This window comes from Chelonoidis abingdonii, chromosome 3 (assembly GCF_003597395.2).
Source record: "Chelonoidis abingdonii isolate Lonesome George chromosome 3, CheloAbing_2.0, whole genome shotgun sequence".
NCBI classification, from domain to species: domain Eukaryota; kingdom Metazoa; phylum Chordata; order Testudines; family Testudinidae; genus Chelonoidis; species Chelonoidis abingdonii.
In genome coordinates, this window is record NC_133771.1 from 214,949,240 (window position 1) to 214,961,268 (window position 12,029).

General features: G+C 49.2%; 1 protein-coding gene across 1 annotated transcript in view; it reads right to left on the reverse strand.

The window, feature by feature from the left end:
• TTBK1 (tau tubulin kinase 1) overlaps positions 1-12,029 on the reverse strand; it is a 129,487-nt gene that overhangs the window by 84,395 nt on the left and 33,063 nt on the right. Inside the window, exon 3 of the mRNA XM_032790824.2 lies at positions 11,850-11,997. Coding sequence (XP_032646715.1) covers positions 11,850-11,997 — 148 coding nt within the window. The remainder of the gene's footprint in view (positions 1-11,849; positions 11,998-12,029) is intronic.

The following is a 12,029-nucleotide window of genomic DNA, read 5'->3' on the forward strand; positions in this document are numbered from 1 at the left end:
CATCACCGTCTGTATGGAGATCCACACTCACTACCTCAGCAGGCTGCACAAAGTCAGGCTGCCTGGGAGGCTGCGAGTCGAGCAGGAGATTGAGAAGGCACCTCCTCTGAAGGACTGGGGGAAGCAGATGAATGGCTCTCAACCATCCCTGTACAGTCTGAGTGATGCCTAAGTAAATCCAAGGGGAACAGGCAGGTGCAACCCCGCCAGGAATGCCATGGGAAATTCCCTCTAGATGGAACAGTTGGTGGGCCCTGTAAGGCCCAGTGGATCTAGGAGATGGGCTGTCAGGGTAGATGAGCTTTAAAATCTGTTCCAGATGGTGTTGAGGCCAGCTCAGACAATCCCCAACAAAGGGGAAAAATCCAGCTCTGAAGAGGGTGCCCACTCAGGTTAGGCAGAGAGGGGGGAAGGAGGATGGGGAGGTCAGACCAGGCTGGACAGAGCCTGGAACCAGAGATCCCCCATGTCTAGGAGAGGTAAGGAGAGTCCAAGGAGACACTGGTGATGGACGGTCACAGCCAGGCTCCAACGTTTCTCCTTGGATCCAAGCACTGAACATGCTACCAGCAATCAGAGGGCCATGAAGCCTGGTGGTAGCCCTGTCGCAACCATCATCGTCCTGGAATCTCGAGATGCCTTGGAACCCTTTGGCACTGGAGCACCGTTCCCAGGCCTAGCTTCTACTGCTGTCAGGACCAGGAGAGGCTGCTGCCTGCACTGAGGAGCCCTGAGTTCTGACCCACAGTACCTCTATCTCGAGAACTGACCCAGAGGGGGAACTTGCCTCACCCCAGGTCCTGGTTCCAGATCAAGAAGTAGGTGTCAGTTTGGGCAGAAGAGCCTTTCCCCTGGCCCCCTAAAGAGGGGCTGAGAGCCAAGGACAGGGCCTTATGGTTTCCACAAAGGCCTTCCCTCAAAACTCAAGGGCCAGTAGGTCTCCTCCTGTAGGAGTGGTGCTATAGGAGATTCTGTCTGCTCTGCCTGGCCTTGGGGCAAGGCCCTATGGAGAGAACTGTGCTTCCGCTAGGCAGGCAAAGTAGAGGGTGTGACCTCCTCACAGGCAGCCCCCTGCTCGGAGTCAGGCAGATGGGCTAAGGGATCCCAGCAACAGCACTGAGAGTCCTGAGGAATGCACTGACATCACCGATACCACTGGAACCTTCCCCATGACTGTGCAGTTACAGATATGGGCACTAGAGAGTGCTGCTAAAACGGGAGAGCTGCACCAGGGCTGCGCACTGCCGCCAGGCCCCTCTCACACCCTTGTGTCTGAAAAGCGAGAGGCTGGGAGGGGGAGCATGTAGGCATTGAAGGGGCTACAGGACACCTCCTACTAGTGGCAATGTGCAGAAGCCTCCCCAAGAACCACCATGTGGCTGGCGGCACAGCATCCCAGCTATAACACCGTATCCATCCTAGACAGCCCACCTCTACTGCCTTCCCCTCAGTGACTCCTGGTGTACATCCATTAACAAATCCTGAGCCTGCTTCCTCCTCTCCCCACTGGGCTGTCACCAGCTCCATGTCGCCAGCCCCTACCCCATCCTCCTGTCCTCTCCACTGCTGCCAGCTGATGGACTGCCTCTCGCCTGGTCCGTCCCCAGTGCCAGGCGTCACTATGGACACCGGAAAAAGCACAGAGCCTGACCCCAGGACAGTAACACCGCTTTGCATCACTAGGCACAATCTAAAATCTTTCTAAAACAGTCCATCAACCCCCTACAACTCAGCCCCTTCCTGTCCCCCACCCCTTCACATAACTGTCAGAAATGACAATCCGTGCCGCATGAGCATTCAAGGATTTCCCTCCCTGCTTTGCATCAATAACTCAATCACAGCCTCTTCATTCATTCACAATTGTCCAAATCTCTTGATTACTTTTCTTCAGCCACAGTACCCTGCGGAATTCCAAACCCCGGTTCGTTTACTAGTTTGCATTCTGCCCCAGATATATCTGTGAAAGCCCTTGTTAGACCTTGTAAGCCCTCTGTCAGTGCCATTTCAGCCTGCCTCCTTTACTGACCTTTCTCGTTCCCTCTCAAGCCTTAACTGGCTCTTTACTCAGTTTGCTTCCTTTCTTCCCCCTTTTCAGCCGTGGCATTTCCCCTGCCTGATCCCTCATGACACCACACTGGCCGCTGCTTGCCCCTTGTGCTTTCTTTCCCATGCATTGCTTTCCACGCTGCTCCCTGCTGCGCTGTGGTAGCAGCCGCCTCCCCAACCAGACACAGTCACCTCTTCCCCGTTAGCTTCAGGGCCGTTGCAAGTGCATAACTGAGGGTAGAATCAGACTCAGGGTTTAATGCCTTATCATTTACTGTACTGAAATCTCAGACCATTGCCCATGCCACCAGACTGTATGCAGACCTCACCCAGCCTGGGATGGGTGCTACCAAGCTTGCTTATCCACCTGACACGATCACTCAGACTCCCCTTGGCGGCCCAGGGTAGCGTCTCCTCTGGCTGGACTCTCTCTATTTTTGGGATCACTGTGTTCAGTTGTATTTGTTAACTAGAGGCCAGACAGCCCTTCTCATAGGAGAAGCTGTGGGAGAGGGACTGGGATCTGGAAGGCATTTCAAGGTCTTTCCTTAGGATTGTTCAGTCCGGAGGTGAGGAGTGGTGGGTGGCTCCCCTCCCTGCCAACTTGGCAACAGCTCCACTCTCAAACCCAGCAGACTTCAGGGGAGCTGCCAGGGGCACAGGGGCATGTGCACCAGGCACTTTGCCTCTGCCCCAGCTTTGAAGCCCTGCCACTTAGCAGCATCGTTCTGGCTCTCCACTGCCCCAGGGCCCGCCTTGGGAGCAGAGGGTCTCCACAGTCCTGAGTGGACTCTGCCAAAGATCCCACCACTCCCAGAAACACTCCCACAGGGACTCCCCAGCCCCAGCCCTCCTACCACTGCCCAGGTGCGGCAGCAGGGACATGATGTGGAGGGAGCTGAGCTGACCTGCCTTCCCAAGGACATTAAAGCACTCCATTAACAGAGGAGTGAGCTGTTCTGAGTGTGGTCTGTGGACTGACATAGGGGCTGGCCACGGGCAGAGGCTGGGTGGAGCACCGTGAAGCGCTTGCTGTTACGCACAGCCTGTTGGAACCAGACACAGAATAGAGAGATCTCTTGCAAGTTCCTTAAGCATCGAGGCCCAGCTCCACAAAGGGACTTAGACACCTGAGTCCCAGGTTAGGTGCCACTGAGATCTCCAAGGCCCTCACTTGGCTGCCACCTACCCCTGTAGGTGCCTAAGTTCACTCAGTGCCTAAATGTTCAGGGTAAAAGTTCCCTCTGCCCCTGCCTCTGGGCACCTGCTCTGCTGCCTCCTGTTAGGCATCCAGGCCCCTATCTCCTACCTAAGCCCCACTGCGATTCACAAACCGAGGGAGGCAGGTGGAGAAGCACCTATCTCACCTTTGACGGCAGATCCACTTGGTGTCCTCTGATCATGCTTACCGAACTGGGTCCCACTCAAAACCTCGAAGGAGGTGGGGGTGCTCACTTGATAACTTTTAGCCAAGCAGAGCACTCACCTGGGATGTCAGAGACTGAGGTTCCCTGCCTGATGCCTGATGTCCCTCCCTCCGACACACCCATCCCATCCTCTGTATTCTCAGAGATTGTTTTTTCTGCTACAAAGGTATGATTTGCAAACCCAAGTGATACAGTGGTTGCAGACTCACTCATGCAGGGGGTCTCAAAATGGGGGGCGTGACCCCTCAGGGAGTCACAACGTGGTTACAAGCCCCCATTAAATTAAATGATGCCCCCCCCATTTTTAATTTACAAGGGGGAGGTCACACTCAGAGGCTTGCTGTGTGAAAGGGGTCATCAGTACAAAGAGTTTGAAAACCACTGAGCTAGAGTGTTTAACAAAAGGCAAAGTCTAGCTGAGCACTGGGGGTGAGTTTAGTACTTAGGGGGGTTATCAATATTTGTAGCTGTGAGGTATGTTCAATTCAGTTTTTAAGGGTCCCAGTTACTGAGTCTGGGCTGGGAAGGGAAGATGTAATATTGGAGACTGTGACTTGAAGGGCTGAGCTTCCCAGCCAGAGTGTGGGCGGGACACGAGGAAGCTCTTGTGATTGTTGTGCACAGCCAGGTGGAGGTGGACACAGAGTAAAGCAGAGCTCTTGCCAGTTTCTGTGCACCACACCGAGGTCCTTGGAAGCTGGTGCAGAATTTCTCATTCCCCCCCTTCCCTGGCCATGGCAGTCTGTTGCCGACACCACTGACAGTTTATCGCTGGCGTCCTTACCCAAAGTACTTCTCCCCCAAACTCTATGGTACCAAACTGTGTCTCACTGGCCTGGAAAATCTTTATGAGCTGCGGGGCAGCCCTTCCGCCTCAACCCCCTCTTCTCTGTATGCAAACACACAGTAGTACATTCACTCTCACCTTCCTCTCCCTATTAGCCCTGGGGTGGGCCAACTCCATCGCCAGTTTCATGTGTAGAGTGGAACTGAGGCTGTAGCCGAGCTAACAGAAACCTCCTATCAGTCCCTGCTGACTTACAAACTTCGCTAATTTTCCCCCTACAAAGCTGGCCCTGACCCCCTCGTTTATCATGCCAGACTAGCACTGTAAAACAATCTTAGTCTAAATGAGGCGCCATCTTTTTAAATGGACTCAGTGTAATGCAGACAGTCACTTGCCATCAGAGCAGGCTGCAGCAGTCTGACTCCAAAACCTTCTTCCACACTAGCCAAGCTTCGCACCTCTGAGGCCACCGACATCAGCCAGTTACTTGTTCTCCACCCAGTCCCCTACCTCTGCCCTTGGTGCTGTTACTTTTCGTTCAGCAGCACCTGGAATTCCCTACACTCCTCAGCATGGGTTTGGTCTTCACCACCACTGCTCTGGCGCTTTGGGAGACAGCAGCCCAGTCTTCTCTCTCTATCTTGGTCAGACATCTTAGGTCTCATTCCTCACTGTGTAATCAGGGTCACCCACCTCCTCCACCTCTCAGGTTCACACCTTTCCCTGCTGTTCTCACAGCCTACTGGGACACGTTAACCATCAGTGCCTAAAATCAGCTCATCTACATGTCGGAAAACTTCCAGGGGTGCAAGATAGTGGCCACTGTGATTATGCCTATACAGCAACGAGACATCACAGCTGGCCTGTGCCAACCGACCCGAGCTCGTCGGGCTCAGGCTGCGGGGCTGTTTCACTGCTGTGTAGACTTCTGGGCTTGGGCTGGAACCCAGGACCTTGAGAGGTGGAAGGGTCCCAGAGCCCAGGCTCCAGCCGGAGCTCAGAAGTCCTCACAGCAATGAAAACAGTACAGCAGCCCAAACCGCTTGGCATAGGCCAGCTGTGGGTTTTTCTTTGCTGTGTAGACGTACCCTGTGTGCAGGCCTTACATGAACAATGGAAGAAAACAGAAGTAAGGAAACAGAGATTAACAGTGCACAAAGCATGAATTCACAAGTGGCCTTGTAAATAATACATAGCTAGTAGACAAATGATAAGTAAGGTCACGCATGATAAACTCACAGATGCACCATTGCTGACCAGTACATAGTGTAGCATAGGGATAGTTCATGATCTGTACAGGCACTAGGTCACAAAATCAATAAGCCAATTGTCAAGCATGTGATACAATGCAGAATGTGATACGCATGTGCTAGTCTGTTTAGAATAGGCATATACCTGATTTGCAGAGCTGTACTTTGGAGTTGTGGTACCCCTGAATTCACCATGCCCCACCTGAGCCTGATCACATCATGTGTGGCTCTCCATGAAATGCCAGCAAAGACACCTCAGTGACGAGTCTAGATTCCAGAGAGCTGCAGGAAATATTCTCTCAGAACTAGAAGACGCACTCTGGATAAGACGAGTGGAAAAGGTCTGAGGGAATCCCAACATCTTGGTGCCAGAACCCAGGATCCACTTGTCTAAAGCAGGTAAAATACCTTCCGTGATGAGTCCAGAGTAAACCTGGGATCTCCCTGTCCGGTAATGCACCCCTTTGTGTTAGGCAGCAAGGCTCACAGTAAGGGAACTGAAAGGGTTAAAGTATGGGGAAGCCAGTACCTTGTTGGAGGGTTGGATTAAATCCGAGGGCAGACCCTTTGGACTACCCATAAAAGTGACAGGAGACTGGGAACGAGTGGAAAAATGGAACTCCAGTAAGGGGAGCAACATTTTAAAAAATAAGAAGGAAAAAAACATGTTCTCTCCTAAGAAAAATTCCGTAACCTAAGAGAAATAGAGGGCGGTAATTTAGATATCTACGGAAAAGAAATACTGGCAGGACACAGCAAAGGTCACTTGAATGTCACTGGAGCTTTAAAGAATAAGACCCATGGACAACCATGGAGGAGCAGCAATGGTAGCTAAAGAATATGTGCAAAAAACCTACAAAGATAAGCTCAAAGCCTGCAAGAAAAATCACTGAGAAATGTGTCACTTTGGGAGATAGGTAAGTGATTTAAGGAAAAGGTCTGTGCAGTTATAAAGGAGGGATTGCACCATTTAACACTGCATAACTCAGAGGGAACTAAACCATTGGGGTTGTGGAGGTGTTACAAAGTGGAAGTAGAAGTGTTCAAAGCAGAAGTGTTCAAAAGTTTAATAATAAAACCCAGTTGTGACAGTACAACTCTGGATTGTCATGACTGGTGGAACCCTCAGTTAATGATACAAGGGGACAGGTGGTGATTACTGATATGTTTTTGTCTCCAGGAGACTTTAACAGCCGCTCTGAAGGAAAATGAACCCTTTTCTCAAAGTAATGGTCTGTAAATAATAAAGTATACATGACTGCTGCAGGCAGACAGACAAGATCATTTGGCTGTGGATGATTTAATCAAAATGACTGAAAACGAAATAGAGATTTCTATATGCCTTCACTGCTTCTGAGTGTACTAGTGTGACTGTAACCTGGATACAGCTGTGTAGAAAAATAATTTAGAGCAACAGAAGGGGCACTGATCAGCCCAAATAACAGATTGTAAGGGGAAAAAATGGGGGAAACACATAGTAAGTTAAAACAGAAATACTGCCAGTCGGAAAAGAAAAAATGGAAGTGTTACAATTAGCTTACTAACATCTCAGACAGCTGAGACATGGAAGGAAAATAAGGGAGTAAAAACAGCTGTAAAATAAAATGTGGCTAGGATACAGCAGTTATCAGAGCCCAGGCCAAAAGAGTTCGCCTGTGCAAAGCTTAAATATACAAATCGAATTACAGTTTAGAAATGTGATGGCATCTGCTCATAATTTGCCATTTACAAAGGGAAGACAGCAGGCGTGTAAAACCATTTTAGGAAAGAAGAAGGTTCAGAGGCTCAGCTGGCAAGGCTAAGCCAAGCAAATTTAAAATATTTATTTGGTCTCAAACTGTTTGCAGCACAGTAAGGGACCGTAGAATATTTTTTAAAACTGTTTAAAAAGGAAATGTAAAACGTAAGCATGAAATAAATTGGCTTTTAAAAGATTCCACTACAAATCTAGCTAAATCTTTCATTCAGAGTTCCAAAACTGACTCAAACTCTGTTGGGGCAGCAGCCAACATCTCCTGGCAGCCTTAACTTTTGGTCGTTAACACATTGGGCACCTCACTGCTTTTATAATGATTAAATATTTTAAAAAAAATTGTTTATAAACATTAACTATAAATTAATACATGAAAACAGGGACTCAAAGGGTGGCCAGAACAAGAATAGACGCTGGATCCCTTTTTCAGTAATAAAGCAACAGCTGAAACAGTGGCAGAAAAATATTAATAATATATTATACACCTCTATCCCGATATAACACGACTTGATATAACATGAATTCAGACATAATGCGGCAAAGCAGCGCTCCGGGGGTTGGGGCTGCGCACTCCAGCGGATCAAAGCAAGTTTGATATAATGTGGTTTCACCTATAACGCAGTAAGATTTTTTTGGCTCCCGAGGACAGTGTTACATCGGGGTAGAGGTGTATATATAATTAAATTGACATCGCTAGTATAATGTTATGGCAAGTGAAAAACGGAAATTACTTATGAAAGCAGTAAGCATTCCTATGGAACATGCAGTGTATACAGTGAAAGGGGTAAAAGAAGTGTGAACGTGGTACTTAATTCAAATCCTATGTGTTTTGAAAGGAGAAACCAACCCAGAGCCAGGGTTAAAATCTACCAGGCGAAATACTGTACAGAAATGTTCAATTTCATTATATGTCAGTGTTATTGAGTTTTACCAATTAGCAGTTACCTAAAGGATTGTGCCCACTGATGGTTGGGGCAATATGATTAAGAACTGCTGAAAGGACTTTCTGAACACCAGTGTCTACCTTAGAATGGTGAAAACTGTCCAAGGAGGAGCAGCAACTACAACAAAAGAAACTTAATAAGACTGGCACAAGAACCAGACTGTTTCCAACTGACATGTCACTCTGAAATCCAGCTGACACTACGATGCTGTGGGAATGTGACCAAGCATTTCGACAGAAGATAGCCACAAACATCTCACATCCACTGAATGAGCAAAACCAAGAATTCATTAAGTTTTGTTAGCTGTATATAATATACATGATATTGTAATGGTTTTCAAGGAAGTACGGGATTGAATCCCTGTGCTCCACCAGAGTGCAGTGTGCAGGATACATGCTATACAAAGTAAGACCAGCCTTAAGTAATATGCAGCAAGAAAGCTTGCCCTGTTTTATTGCCACAGAAAAGTTAAATACGCAGTACGAGAGAGAGGACACCAGTTGGTTCCGGATAAGGAAATTAATAAAGACCCAATACCTTGAAGTTAAATGTGAAGTCACTGTAGCCCATGTGGTGCGGAAGGAGTTTGTTTTGCCTCCTCAAATATTGTTGCAAACAAATGACAAGGTCTGGAAAGCCCCAGACTTGTTCTGTTGTTGGAACCTGAGAGACACTAAGAGGTGTCATGTCTTACAGACAGGGTCACCAGCATGTGGGTTCACTCTGCGGGGCACAGTCTACAGATCGTACAGTATGGTTGAGATAATGGGAAGTTGGTGCAATAAAATCTACCTGTGCTGGGAATGGCAAGTGTTGTATGGTGGCTGATGGGGATCACTTCCGGTATGGACCCAGGGAATGTGCTGAATTTGTTATGGTGATAGATAAAAACACAATATACAAACTGTTAGGGGATATAGTAACTAAAATATAGGGAAAGTTAAAACTGTAGAAGGATGCTTTAAAAGTAGGGTGACCGTATTTCCCTATGCTGAATACAAGACACCTGGTAAAATTACTCATATTCAAGCAAGTTCAACGGCAATCAATCAGAACTATGCAGTACAAACAGTCAAATTAACATCAAGTTGACTGAGCCTCCGTTAAAAACAAATACTGCGTAGCTGGATTCTTTTTATTTGCCTTTTTATCTTTAAGGTTTTAGGGTTCACACAGAGAGGGGTGACATGCACACTCGACCTCCCCACACACACACAGGGAGAGGTGACACACGTACACACACAGTCCTGCAAACCTCTCTCGCCCGGGGAGAGGGGTGTGATCGACTGACCTCCCTTCCCCTCCCTGCCTGGCACTCTCCGCCCACCATGCCTGGCTGGGCCCCTGGGAAGGACCCACCTCTCCCAGTACCTGATGCCACATCTTCCCGAGGCAACAAATGGGGGGGGCGCAGGGTCACATGTCCCCCCTCCTCAGATTTCTGCCAGAACGTGGCCAGCAGCAGCCTTTCAGCACTGTGCGGGAGAGAAGGGATGGGAGCTGCTTCCAGCCATGGTGGAGAGGGGCAGTGGAGGGATGACCTGGCCTGTATCCTCCGTGGCTGGAAGCAGTTTGTCCCTTCTTGCCCACACAGTGTCGAAAGGCAGTTAACACCTCTAGGCTGCTGCTGGCCACTGATATAACCCAGCTACCTCCTGTCCCCCTGGCTATAGTGTGGGCAAGAAGGGGTCAAGCCCTAAGGATGCATTGTGCACCAAGGCCCAGGGACTCTGACTGCAGGGACTTCAGCGAACCCCTCCAGACGTGGCTCAGCAGGGGAGAGTGCCTAGGGGACAGAGCAGCTCCATACTCCCTGGGGGCAGACCCAAGGGGTGAGGGGTGAAGAGGGTGCTAAACCCCTGCCCAGGGAGCTGCTGTGAAGCTGCAGGTTAGTAGCATGAAAAGGTTGGAAATTGCTTCCTGCTACTCCAGAGACTAGCTGAGAGGCAGGAAGGCTTCCCTCTTCCAGTACCGTGCAGGGCTTTGGCACATGCAGGGCTCGGCTCCTCTGGGCCAGAGGGTCTTGGGCTTTCCAGGGGTGCCTGCCCAGTCAGATGCAGTGGGGGAAGGAAGGAAGGAAGGAAGGAGCCTGCTGGCCGGGCTGTTGGTGAGCTGAGAGCTCCGACCAGGGGCTGGTTCTCTGCACAGCGCTGGGAGCAGGATGTGCCCCGCTGGGGGGGATATGGAGGAGCAGCGGGGCTAGGGAGGGTGAAGGGACAAAGCAGGGTGAGGACAGTGAGAGAGGAAGCATGTAAATGGCCACTCTGTGGCACCTACCCGCACTCATCAGCCACCACCAGCCAGAAATGGGACAGCGGGGGCTGCACTGAGAGACCAGCAGGGGGAGCACCTTTCCCTACATGCTGCATCTTCACCCCAGCACCAGCCTTACACACCCACCCTCATCGTCGGCCACTGGACCCCCCAGCACTGACCGTTGGTAGCTGGCTGGCGAGAAGGGATCCAGCCAGCAGCAGGATCCGCCAGTACCGATGGAGGGGAGACAGAAAATACTGCACAACTGGCCTGTTTTTAAGAAAAAGTCGGGACACCTGCAGGAGGGCTTAAATATGGGACTGTCCCTTCAAACATGGGACATCTGGTCACTCTATTTAAAAGCAGTATTCCTGGATCTTAAAATCCCTGTTAGTACTAGTTAGGTATTCAAGGCTACTGCATGTGCTATATGCAGTAACAGACTTGTAATTCATTTGGCTTAGGGAACAGAAGAACTAAACCCAGGGGTTAGTAAGACACTTTGGAACCGCTGCTACCCATCACCCAGCTCATAACCAAACAGTATCATGAGGTAGGCACCACCATTGCAGGAGCAGTTAACCCTTTGTGGGCTATGAAGAGTAGGAAGCCTCCACCCTGTAGTTCAGACAGTCAGTGTACTTTTAACAGTTGTACAGTAACCAACACTGCTGTACTAAAAAAGAAACAAAAGGAGTGGAAATGCAGGCCTTGTGTGAACAGTGGAAGAAAACAGAAGTAAGGAAACAGTGCTTAACAATGCACAAAACATGAATTCACAAGTAGCCTTATAAATCATCTGTAGCTAGTAAATAACAAGTAAGCAGAAGAGTCAGGTCCATCTTGCAGCATATGGACAGCTCATGATCTATGCAGGGATTGGTTCATAAAATCAGTAAGCCAATCATAAAGAGTGTGATACAATGTAGAATGTAATGCTCGTGCATTAGTCTGTTTTAGACTAGGTATATAAGCTGATTTATAATTATGTACTTCAGACTTGCAGTTCACCCTAACCCACCCTGCCACACCTGAGCCTGCTCACCTCAGGTATAGCTTCATGAAATGCCCATAAAGAAACCTCAGTGACAAGTCTGGATTCCAGAGACCTGGAGGAGATATTCTCCCAGAACTGGATACGGTGCTCTTCATAAGCTGAGTGGAAGAGGTCTCAAACTCTGGAAGCCCAACGCTATGCAGAGCATAACAGAGCTCTGTGCTGAAAAGCTGAATGTCACAAACACACTCTAAGCTAGACCGTAGGAGAAGGTTAGAGAGAGTATGAGCCAACTTGGCCTCCAAACCTGGCCATGTCAGGGCAATTGAAAGATCACACACACTTGCTGGAGAAGAGATCAGTTGGTTACCAGTTCATTTCCATCTTACCTTGCAGCTTCTTCAGGACAGCCACCTCCATCTTAAGGACCTGCTTGGGCTGCTGGGCTGACTCCACTTTCAGGGCCACATTCTCACGGGTTAGAAGATCCATTGCCTCATAAATCTCACCGAAACCACCACCACCAATCTTCTTCAGCTTAACAGAACACAAAAGCAGGGATTAGCACA